The 12,724-nt window shown below is 38.0% G+C and overlaps 1 protein-coding gene across 1 annotated transcript; it reads right to left on the bottom strand.

Annotated features, from left to right (window-relative positions):
- Positions 1 to 10,302: 10,302 nt before the first annotated feature.
- On the bottom strand, positions 10,303 to 10,863 carry LOC138884924 (uncharacterized). The gene has a single exon (XM_070165792.1). It carries the CDS (start codon positions 10,861 to 10,863, stop codon positions 10,303 to 10,305), a length of 561 nt encoding a protein of 186 aa, XP_070021893.1.
- Positions 10,864 to 12,724: the final 1,861 nt, after the last annotated feature.

Below are 12,724 nucleotides of genomic sequence, written 5' to 3'. Positions count from 1 at the left end.
GAGAGCGACATTCATCAATGATATGACATTTCATGCCGGAATGGTATGCACATGATTTATTTGGATTGACCCATTGAGAAGGGTTTTCAGCGGTTAGCAGGGATATGGGTGATATAACCAGCAGCATTGAGCCTTTTGTACAGCTGGTCAATCAGTTCAGCAATAGTGGTATACTGTTTGGGGGGTCTGTGGTCAAAATTTGGTCGAGGTCTAGGAAAGTTTTGGCGTGTGGGAGGTGATTGATAGTGGGATAGCTGAGCATTGTAGGCTTGGTAGACATGTGCGGGTTGGGAATATCTGGGTGAAGTAGGTTGATATGTGGGAGGTGGGGGTGATTGGTAAGTAGGTGGTGGAGTTTGGTAAAAGGGTGAGAGTGCTTGGTAATTCGGGGTAGGCTGATATATGAGTGGAGGTATCAGATAGGCTTGGTATTTGATAAGGGATTTGTCTCTTTGTGAAACCATCACGGCACCTACGTCCCTTTTCTTGGACGTACCACCAGACTGTAAAGCCTTACTGGTAGCTTTCAAAGCTTCAAAGTTTGTAACCATACCACTTTTGATGCCTTCCTCGATCCTTTCCCCTAGCTTGATGATGTCGAAAATTTTCTGGCCCTCAATCAACATCAGCCTTTCATAGTACTACGGGTTTTAAGCCCGAACGAAAAACTTGTTCATTTGTTCTTCTTCTAAAGCAGGTCTGACCTTAGCAACTTCTGATCTCCAGCAAGTAGCATACTCGCGGAATGTTTCCATGGGCTTCTTCTTTAAGTTTTGAATGTAGAACACATCTGGTGCATTTTCTGTGTTGAACCTGAACCTGTCCATAAAGTCGGATGCCATACTCACCCAGTTCGACCATTTCTTCGGGTTTCTTGGCTAATGTACCAAGACAGAGCATCTCCCTTCAGACTCCACATGAAAAGCTTCATGTGAATCCTTCCGTCCTTCCCTACTCCGAACAGCTTGTCGCAGTATGTTCTCAAGTGGACTCTTGGATCCCTTGTACCATCAAACATCTCAAACTTAGGAGGTTTGTACCCCTTGGGCAGTTCGACATCTAGTTGTATGCAAAGATCTTCGTAGTTCAACCCTTCAATGCCCTTACTTCCTTCGACGCCCTAAATTCGACTAGTCAATTTCTTGAGTTCTACAGCTAGGTTCTTGATGAGTGAGTCATTATCATCAGACTCGGGTGTGCTTGAGACAGGTTGGGTGGAGTGTGGCATAGTTTCCACATATATGGGGGTGTTATGGTAGAAATGGTCATTTGTGGAATTCAGAGGCTCTGGGATGAGCAGTGGAGTATTGCTGGACGTGTGGTATGTATTGCAGTGGTGGTGAGGAGCGGGATGGTTTTGTGGTTTTGGGATGTTTGGTGGAGGCGTGGGGTTATGAGCATTTGGAAAATTGATATCTAGAGTGATGAGGGAAAATGACAAGTTTGCCAGATTCCGGACCTGATCAAGTTCCTCTTGAAATTTCAACAGTTACTGCTCGAGTTGGGACGCACTTTCTTTGGAGACTTGAGCACCATGAGTGACCTCTACCCATTCAGCTGAGTTTTCCTTTCTGGTGTTTTCCAAATCTTCCATCTTTCCTTTGTTCCTGCTTCTGATAGGACTAGGAGGAGGAGTGGGTGGAGGGCCCTTTAATCTTGTGGAATATGATGACGATGCCAGAGTGCATGAACTAACCTTTGGGAAGGGGAGTAAATAAACAAAAAGGTAACAAGTCAGTGGGTATTATAAGAAAGTGTTGCGATATTTAAACACATAGTGCAAGAATGTAAATCGCGTCCTAATTTGGGAGCCTCGTTGTGCTCGAGGTAGGCCTAGCGACAAATTAATTTGGAGAACTTAGAATGCTAAATGCCTCATTTTATTGATAAAAAGTAGATGAATCCCAAAACGACACTAAATAACAAGGAATAAAATGTCACTAGTGGTCATTGGACTTATTGCATTTCATAAAGTAAAAAGAAAACTCCTATCTATTTGGTCCCAGAAGGACCTTCCCCAGACTCGGCATCTTTGGCTCCATCGAACAGCTTCACCAGCTCGCGAAGTCCCAGTAGCAGGTAGGCTCTGTCCAGGTGTCCACCCTCGTTTCCTTCAATATTCTGGCAGTCCTCTATCCTCTTGAGAAACTTCCTTTCCTACTCCACTAAACCTCATTCCAGGTATCCTAAATGCTTGTTGGCACTGACAGCTATGTCTTTCCACTCTTCAATCAGTTTTTAGTGGGCTTCTTGAATCTCACGGTGCTCGATTTCACATTCCCGAATCCTCTTGCGCAGTTGGTTATATTTGACCTGTGCTTCAGCCCTTTCATCGATGATTCTGTGACCTCGAACAAACCCGGGTTGGCCAAGACCATTGTGATTATCCTCCAGCCAGTCTGAATAGTATGGGGTGCAGCCAGCATGGTATCTGTCTGGTTCGATAGTATCTCTTCCCATGATGATCTTGCAATGCCACATATGATGAGCTTGGCACTTATAAGGACTGTCATCAGCTTGGAAGTTAGCCCAGAAGTGACTCATCTTGTAGACCCTTGGTATAACCTGCTTCCTACCAGCCTGTCTCATAACTCGGAGAGGGACATAAGGTAGGTTCTTATCAAACTGATCAATATCAAAAATGGTGCATCCCTGGATCGGGCGATGGACTCTTCAGTAGGGAACCACTCAAACATCAATTGTATTTGATCCTCAGTTAGATTTTCAAACAGCTCCACCCACCCCTTGGCATCTTCTGGCTGAGCAAACATGTTGGGCATGTAGTTCATTCGCCTTGGTTGATGGAAGGCTATATGATCGTCCTAGTCTCTACGCTGAATCTTTTGTCGATATTCACCCCTTTGAAGATTCTCCATAAGCCAGAGCTGGAGTAGCAAGTTGTAGCCCTCGAAGTGTTGGGCTCCTTGTTGACACTTTTCCAAGGCTCGGTATATCTCTGTGATGATCATGGGCACTATGCTAAATGGTTGTCCATCATTTCCTTCTATCAAAGTTTTGGTGACCATGGCTAGCCTGGTATAGATCCTTTATTTCTTCATTAGAAACACTACCATCCCCAAGAAGTAGAACATGAAGACAAGGACCCTTTGGTGAATATGCCCCAACGATGTAAGGGCAAACTCATCTGGATAAGTACGGTAGGATTTGCTGTGACCGTACCTCTCGTACAAATAATCAAAGGTAATGTAGGACTCCTTCAAACATGTCAAGTCTGGATTCTTCTTTAGGCCCATCATTTTGAGAAAACCTATGCCCTTTTAATTTTCCGGCATTAACAAACCCGGGGTCTTCTATGGTATACCAGCCAATCCTCATATTTCCTCTAGCAGGGGTGCCATCTCAACCTCTCCGAAGTGAAACACAGACCTATCGCAATCCCATAACAGAGTAGCAACTTCTATGTTTTTGTTGTTGGGTTGGACCTCCAAGAGGGAAGGTAGATTTCCTATATATTTTCAGACAAGAGTCTGATCACTGGAATGAAGATCCTCCCACCAGCTTAGCAACCTTGGGTGGATGTTTGTGACTATGCCGAATATGGGGACTTCGTGCCTCATGTTTCTGCAAGACAAAAGGGTTAGGCCCTTACCCCTACCAGACTCGACTATTAAATACCAATAATTGGCATAAAAGTATTTAGTTCTCCAAATAAATGCATAAAATGTGATAGTGTTCGTTTTGGTTTTTGGGAAACCCAATGGACTTTGGACAAGGCTATCTTAAAGAGTCATTATGCGGACAACATAACTGACTCGGCTAGATTTGACCATTGTGCATGTGCAATTAAACAGAGTAAGGTTTCTATGGGGGTTTAGACTGGTACCCTTGAGCGGACAACTCAAGAGGGAAAGACACGGAACCGTCGACTACACCGTTGATCGACTGGTTTTACCGCAAATACGCATTTGCCGAATTTAAAGGGTGATGATATCGGAAGAGCGCAACCACTCATTATAAGTGTTGTTATAGTATTTGTTTGGAACGAGTGGAATATGATGTTGAAAACATGCTTATGCAATAATTAAAACAAGTTGTCACGTATTTGCACGTTCATAAAGTAATAATTACAATAATTTAAAACGGTAATAAAGGAGTGCAGTAAAGAAAAGCAGTAAAGAAATAAGGGAAAGAAACAAGAGACAAGTTAGTTTTTGCAGTAGGAGAGGGAATTAAATGCTTAAAGGTGTTAAACAAATAAAGGCATATAAGAAATGTAAAGTCACAGTAATAGCTTGAAATGGTAAAAGCCTAAAAGAAGTCCCTAGCGGAGTCGTCACGCTGTCGCGCCCCCTTTTTCTCGCGAAAATCCAGTTTGTGACATTTCGAAGGACAACTCGTTCCCTTTCGGGAATTGGATTTGAATTGAAAAGTCGCCACCTAATGATTAAAGTGCATTAGGACACTAGGAGGGGTTTGTTTTGAGTAACCAGATATTGGGTAAGGGCTTGAATTATCCCAAGGGGAAGGTGTTAGGCACCCCTCAGGATCCACTAGTGTGGTTCCCGGCCAAACTATTGTTGTGACTTAGGTTCAAATAACACATAGGCAAATAAAGGCTTCAAATAAGAGAGGATTTTCACATAATGGTTACAAATGAACAAAAGTAAGAAAAAGGAACTAAAAGAGTTGATTTTCTTAAAAGAAATGGTTAAAAAGGATTTAAAAAGAAACAAAGAAAACAGAGGAAAGAGGGGGTCCTAGGTTTATTAATAATATGGATCACCCCACACAATATCCGGTAATCACTCCTCAGTGAGGGGCTACACGTGACGTTATTGCGTGGTCATCATATACATATCTACCATTCCCACCTCGTTAAGGTATTAAAGCACAGATTGGTCTCGTTTACTTATTGCATGTTATTACCCGCTCCAATCCTATCAGCCCCGGAGGTACTTGGGACTACTATTCCTAAAAGGGAGGAGAAGTCGGGTTTATTTATAGTTTCAAAGGTAAAAATACTAAGGCGACAAGCAAAAACATATATATAGCAAATATGGGGAAGCACATAGACAAATAAGGCTCAAAAAGACCTCCTTGAATCAAAGAAAAGCATATACTTTAGCATGTCTTACACGTACTGATTAGGGTCAGATTAAACTTAAAAGTTGGGGCAGATTGATTTATGGCATATTTCAGATAAGAAGCCCGAATCAGTCCTGCCTACTGGTTGTAGTTAATAAAATCTGATTCAGTTCATAAACTGTCCTATGGCTTGCCTAAGTGATAGACGAAACTTATAGGCATGATATCTACTGATTTCAGAAAAAGAAGAGGTATACTGATTTTAGAAAAGGTTGTCAGTTATTCAGGAAAGACGAGTTTTGACAAAATATCATAACTTCTGCAGACATTAGACATTGTTGTTACTGGTTTTAGACTTATAAGCGAGTGAAATGTTTCAAACTTGGTTGATAGTTCCTATAGGCATGTTTTATATGCGTTGCTGATTTTAAAAAAAAACTTTTGGACATAATAAGAATGTAGAAACCCTATAGTCATGACATCTAATTGTAGTTGATTTTCAGAACCTATAGACATATTCTTTACATGCATATGCAGAAGTCACAATATCTACATGAAAGTACATGGTCCCTATAGTCATGGTATCTAAATAAGAATGTTGGAGTTCCAATAGACGTGGTAACTAAATGAGAATGCAGAAAATATTATAGACATGGAAACTAAATGCAGAAATATTATAGGCATGGTAGCTATATGAAAAATGTTGAAATCTTATAGGCATGGTAACTATATGAAAAAATGCAAAAATCGTATAGGCATGGTAGCTATATGAAAAAATGTAGAATCTTATAGGCAAGTTATCGACCCCTTTTTACATGCATGGTTACCCTTCCCTTTTCACTAACCATCCCCAAAAGTTATTACAAGTTATTACAGTCCAAATAAAATAAAGAAAAATACATCAAAAATTGAAAATTACAACCAAGGAGAGCCTGATTCAGACTTCATGTCTGAAGTATGAAGTAAACCAACTCCAAAGATCATGTTTCAAAGCCTTCTTCCCACTTGGGTGTGTCAGAGTTCCCTAAGAGTTTCATAAGAACTCCGGGTAGTGCTTACACCCAAATGTATCACCATATTAAGCCAAAGTGCAGTGTGGAAGGTCCATCCCTCAGGTGTCCAAGTTCAGAGGGAACTTAAGGTCCCAAGGCAAGGCTCACAAGAGGGGGGCAAACTTATGAACTAAGAGAGAGTGTAAGTGCAGAATTCTGAAAAGGGGAAAGGGAAAAGGAAACAGCACACATGGGAATATAGGGAATGGGGAGTTGCAAAAGGTAAAAAGCAGGCTAGTGGGCATAACCCAACAATGGGAGATGCTGGCACACCCATAAGCCTACTGGAATACATTGTTTAGAGGTTAGGATCCCCTAAGGGATCAAGTTCAATCCATAGACAATAACTTGTATATTGCCATGTCTTAAACTGTATGAAATAGGGAACGAGGATTCATAGCAGAAACAAGCAAAAGGGAATCAACATGCTAGTTTAAGTATTTAACTCTGCAGAAGTAGTAAAGTGGGCATAGATACAGAAAGATGTAAGTAAACACATTGCGGGGATGTTGAAATTTGAAACTAGGACATACTAGTTTCAAAGAAACAAGTAAAGAAAAATGTAGTAGTCTGGTAAAAACCTCAGTGCAGACAAGAAGAGAGAGTTCTATTATGTGAGTAAGAGTTCAGAAGAGATTGTGAATTGTGTCATCTACCGTGTGTTTGTGAAAAGGGTCGTGCCCTTTATAGTGTAAAAACCAAGTAGAAATAAGGTAAGAAATCATTGAAGAGCTGATTGTCAATCAATTACACAAGACTCCCTTTAGTTAAGGGATTCAGATTCAAACAGGTATAAACCAATTAAGGAAAGAAATTAATCAAACATTTTGTGCAAAGTAGGCAATTAGGGGTGAGTACATAAAAGTTATTTAAGGATAGGGTTTTTGAAATACACAGTTTGTGCAAATAAGGTAAGCAAGTCAATTAACAAACAGCAAATCAAAAGAGTTTGAGATTTTGAATGAATGAACCGAGTCAGAAGATGGGAAAGGTTTTTAACTTAAGGGAAATCAGCAAACAATGGAAAGGGAATCAATTAGACCCATATTCAAAGGGAAGTAGGAACTAATCACAAATTCAAAAGCTACTTTAAAGGGAAGTCTATCAAATATAAGGAGCATACGAACATGTTAAGCAAGAAGGGAGACTGTAGTGTCATTGTAAAGCCAGTAGAAAATCTAGTATAGAAAGGTTTAGCAAAAGGTTAGAGTCATATGAAAGCAAGGAATGGGTCTGAAAGAGTTAGAGGTTTTGAAATAAACCCTAAGTTCAATCAAATCACATAATTAGCTTGGCGGAACCCCCAAATTCTAGGGTTTCCACATTGAATCAGGTACAAAGATGAGAAGGCAAGTAGTTGAAACAGGCTCAGAGGTTTCAAAGTTGAAATCTCTTGCATGCTTCTTTCATCAACAGAAACTCATGAGAAAAACATGATAGAAAAGTAACATGCGGAACACAGTAGAAGCACTCAAAAGAAAAACACTGATAGGAACAGTAAAGAAACATGCTTAAGAGATTTTTCAGAAGAAACTTAAACAGGGCTTAATAGAAGGAAAATAAGGAAACTTAAGAACTTAGCAGGAAAATACAGTAGGAGAAACATTCTGGAACATAGTAGAAGACAAAAAATATAAGAACACGGTAGAAAAGCATATGAGATCATAGTATGGAAAACATGGTAGAAGAACATACAAGCATGGAGTATATAAAACTCAGTAAAAGAACATATAAGAACAGAGTGTAAAAACTCAGTAGAAGAACATACAAAAACGGAGTGTAAAACATAGTAGAAGAACATACAAGGTAGAAGAAAACATAAGAACACAGTAGAGGCAAATAAACACAAAATACAAAGGAGAGAAAGTCAGAGAAACACTTAAACATTTTCAGAAAACCCTAGATTGGAAACGAAGCGGTTTTGAAAGTAATTTTTGAAAGAAAAGTTAGGAAAATCGTTTGAAAACTCAAGGAGAGCACAGATACACAATGGATCTAAGGAAATCGGAGAAAACATCAAAGGGTTAGGGTTTCAAAAGAACCCTAGAAGTGAGATTGGCTTTGAAAGGTCACTGATCTGAGTCGGAGAGGTCGGAATCAAGCTCAAACCACCATGGTACGTAGGAGTAAAGCCGGAGATGGCCATGGAACCTTGAATCGACAGAGGTCTGGGTGCAAACCTTCAAGGTCAGGCCTTGAATCTTCAGGTATCAGGTGCGTGGGAGCAAGAGAAGGTGAGTATAAGACTCCCATAGCTTGAGAAGCCATGGATTCCGGTGGGTTTCAAGGTGGAAGTAGGGTTTGGGAATGTTCGAGAGAGTTTTAGAGAGTTTGAGAGTTCAGAAGCGGGTGGTAGGTGAGAAATGAGAAGGTTAGGGTGGTCGTTTGGGTTAAAAAAAAGTAAGACTGAATAGGGGCCGTTGATCTCAGAGATCAACGACCAGGATGAGAGGGGTCTGGGTCGGGTAGGATTTAATCGGGCCAGGGGTAGGTTTAAATTAAAATTAGGTTGGAGAATTGAGATTGGGAATTGGGTTCATTTGGGGCTCAAATAAGGCTAAAATTGAAATAAACGGGGCTAACATTTAAATAGCCATTTTTCCCTTATTTATTTTATAAAAATAGTAAATAATTTATGGAAATACATTAAAGGTAATAAATCAATTAATAATATGTAAATATTAAATTAAAAATACTGGAATCAAATTTGTAATTATAAACACAATTAAATCTTAAAATAGGCTAAAATTGCAATTATATGCAATTTAACTTTAAAATGCTAAATAAATCTGTAAAAAAATGTGAAAATATTACCTTAGCTATATTTTGGTATAAATATAAGAATTCAATAAAGTATTTACCAAAAATGATAATTTGGAAAATAATTATTGGGTTTTTCTGATAAAATAAGGCGATAAATTGATTTATAAATCTTATAAAATTAGAAAAATAATAAAACACTTGGACATGCTTATATATGCATACGTATACTATTTTGAAACTATTTTGAATGTGAAAATATATAGAAAAAAAATTGGGTATCAACAAAGTGTACCTACTATAGTCATCCACAATGATGACAAAATAATGCTTTCGATCATATGTAGGAACCTTGTGAGGCCCCCATACATCTAGATGGACTAATTAAAAACAACTCGTAGATTTACTATTGCTAATAGGAAACTTCAACCTACATTACTTAGCCAAAGGACAAACTTCACAGTTTTGTTGAGTCTGAGAATCAACTTTATTCCTAAGAGCTGGTATATTCTCCATTGCCCTTTATTGATGCATGTCCTAGTCTCAGATGCCAAAGTTTACTGTTAACTCCTTGCTGCACAAAAAATCCTGCAGCTGCTAGTGTTATGTTCTCCTTTAGTAGATATAACTCATTGTGCTCTTTACCAATCCTCATCACCCTGCCACTGTAAAGATCCTAAAATATACAAAAATCAGGAAAAAAAGTGATAGAACACCACAAATCTTTGGTGAGCTTAGACACTGACAGCAGATTGAATTTAAAATCTGGCACATACAATACATTCTACACTGTCTTATTTTCTAATATAGGTGTATTTCCTGTGTGAGTGATTTTTGATTTGTTTCTTGTAAGCACCTGCACTCCTTGTCTTCCTTGGCTATCAGTACTTTTAATGTCCTTTAGAACATCCTTACAGTAAGTAACATGATGAGTTGCTCCTAAATCTATCACCCAATAACACTTATCTGTACTAGACAGTAGAGAAATTATTCCTGTCATGTTTGCAGAATATTTGTCTGCATTAGATTTTGATAACAGATTGACCAATTGCTTGTACTGCTCCTCTGTACAGAATTTCCCTGGTGCTTGCATTGTTGGCAATGGCTTTTCTTCCTTTGCAGTAGTTGGTTTGCACTTGCATTATTGGCATATGTTTTCCCTCCATTTGTCTGATTCTTCCTTTTCTTTTAAAATCACGTGGATATCCAATTATCTTAAAACAGTTTTCCTTCTGATGCACACAATAATCACATATTAACCCAGACTTCTTAGGACTAAAATCTTGACATTTCCCTGGTAATATTGTGAGTGGATATATGTGGGTATCTGTGACATCTAAGGTTCTCTGACTCTCCTCTTGACTAACTATAGCATAAGCCTCATTAACAGTCACAACTTACCTTTTTGCCAACACATTACTGCGTATATTGCTATAACTTTCATTTAATTCCATAAGAAATGCAATAGCATTATGTTTCTCAGATAATCTACAGAAGGTCTAGATTCCCCACAATCACAAGAATAAATAGAGGTTAATACATCAAGTTCATCCCATAAATCATTCCTTTTCGTGTAATAGTTGGTGACAAAATCCATATCTTGCCTAAGAGTCGCAATTGCACTCCACAGATTATAAATTCTGGTGAGATTAGATCTATCAAATCTCTCCTGAAAAACGCTCCAAACTTTCTTTGCATTTGACGCGTACACAATACTCGGCATTAATTCACTTGATACGGTGCTTCCAATCCATGATAATACAATAGCATTGCATTTTTTCCATTGCTCTGCCAATTCTCCTTTGTAACTGTTTTTCACACAAGTATCGTCTACAAAACCAAGCTTACTCTTTCCTTGCAGTGCTAATTTCATCGCTCTACTCCAAAAAGCATAATTCTTTGGCCCTGTGAGCTTGAGCAGTATCAACACAAGTCCAGGAGCATCTCTAGTTTGTAAAAATAGCGGATGACTGTGGTCAAGCGAAGCAACATCATTTTCGGCCATGGGATGCTCAAAAAACGAGCTTAGATCTGAACTAGATTTGTTACTGATTTCTGGTGGTGCTTATATCTGAGCTGTAGATTCTAATCTGAGTTGTAGATCCTAAGAACGGTGCTCTGATACCATGATGAAATCCATCGTAGCTTCTACTGTAAATCACATGCAGAATGAGAGAAGATGAAGTTGAGAGAGAAAAGAAGAGGAAGAAGAAAATGATAATGTTCTATTGATTCATTACAGAGGGAGGGGGTCGTTTATATTGTTGGTTAGTGGTTGATAATTGTACCCACTAACCACTTAACCGACTCTAATTACACAATACACACTCATACACTTTTATAACTATATGAATACAGCTATGTATTCAATAGTTATGGTTTAACATTTATTTTGTTTTGTTTCTCAAGACAGGTCATGAATCTTACTCCCTCCGTTTTAATTTATCTGAACTCATTTGACTGGGCACGGATTTTAAGAAAAGAGAGAAGACTTTTGACCTTGTGGTCTAAAATGAGGCATATATGTTATGTGTGGCTGTAAATCTTTGTGTTAAGGTAAATTGTTTCTAAATAAGGAAAAATTGGTCATTCATTTTGGTACGAACTAAAAAGGAAATATATTCACGTAAATTGAAACGGATGGAGTATTATGAATTTTGAAGCGCATTTTCAAATGTTATAGTACTCTAAAACGGAAAGCTCTTCTATTTTAAGTTCTTATTTAACTTAACTGCATATGCATGTTTAATTGAAAATATTCATGGAAAAAAATATATCATGCATTTATTTTGATTTAGTACACAAATAAGTATTTCACGCCTGTGATAAAATTTTATATTGAGAACCCCATTTCCTCAACTATTCTGAAACCTGAAACAGAGCAATCTGCCAATCTCCTTAAGCACTACGTGTGATGTTACAGTCTATAGTGTAGGTAGGCATATTAGGTGTCCCTCGCTTCATGTTGTTCTATCGTGGTTTAAAGGCAATCACACATTGTCCATGTGCAATTTGGTCAACAATTAAACACTACCTTATATTTGGTGGCTATACTTGTAATACGTAGCTCCTTAGTATAAATAGTCCTTAAGGCTCTCATTTTTATACTTAGCTTATTTTGATATTGAGATTATGAACTTCTTGAGTGCGTGTTATGGATGAATTCCATTGTTGATTGAAAACCTTTAAGGTGGATTTTATAGGGATTCTTCCCCTTGAGGGTTATACTTTAGTTTAGGGTTGATTAAGATTAAAATTGAAGGATATTTGTGTTTGATTTCAAGTGTTATTCAATTTTCCTAGTTAGTTCTTTGCTAAATTCTATCTTTCTCATTTTCTATTTTTGTTCTTGTTATTTTTGCTTCTATATTCGCATCATAATATTTTTTATAAAAAGGGGGAAAAATGCCTAATTTTATGGCTAAAGGGGAACTTAATATCTGAGTTGGTTAACTGGGATTTTTACTTTGGTGAGAGAATTCGATTCCCCACGTTGTGATCTCATTGTTCATTTTTTTCCCTTTATTCCTATGCATATTTTTTTTAAAAGTTAAAAAGTCAACTAAGTAATCATAATTAATACTAGTACTAATTAGGTGTGGCAAAATGGTTAAAAGAAAATAGTTAACCATCTATATTATACACTAAAAAATGGGTTGGATAATAAATTTTTTAAAACGGGTCATATATGGATAAGAACCATATTATCAATTTAGAAAATGGATAACCAATGGATCTAACTTTTACATTTGTAAAGCCTCAAATTAGAAGTTCATCAAGTTTAGGAGACTAAGAATCCTCCCAAAAGTAACCATATTATCCGCCGGTTAATCCGTTTCTTATCCGTATTAAATATGGGTCGGGTA

Source organism: Nicotiana sylvestris, chromosome 2, assembly GCF_000393655.2.
Source record: "Nicotiana sylvestris chromosome 2, ASM39365v2, whole genome shotgun sequence".
In the NCBI taxonomy this organism is placed as follows: domain Eukaryota; kingdom Viridiplantae; phylum Streptophyta; class Magnoliopsida; order Solanales; family Solanaceae; genus Nicotiana; species Nicotiana sylvestris.
The sequence above is the reverse complement of the archived record's forward strand: the minus strand, read 5'-3'. Positions and strand labels throughout refer to the sequence as shown.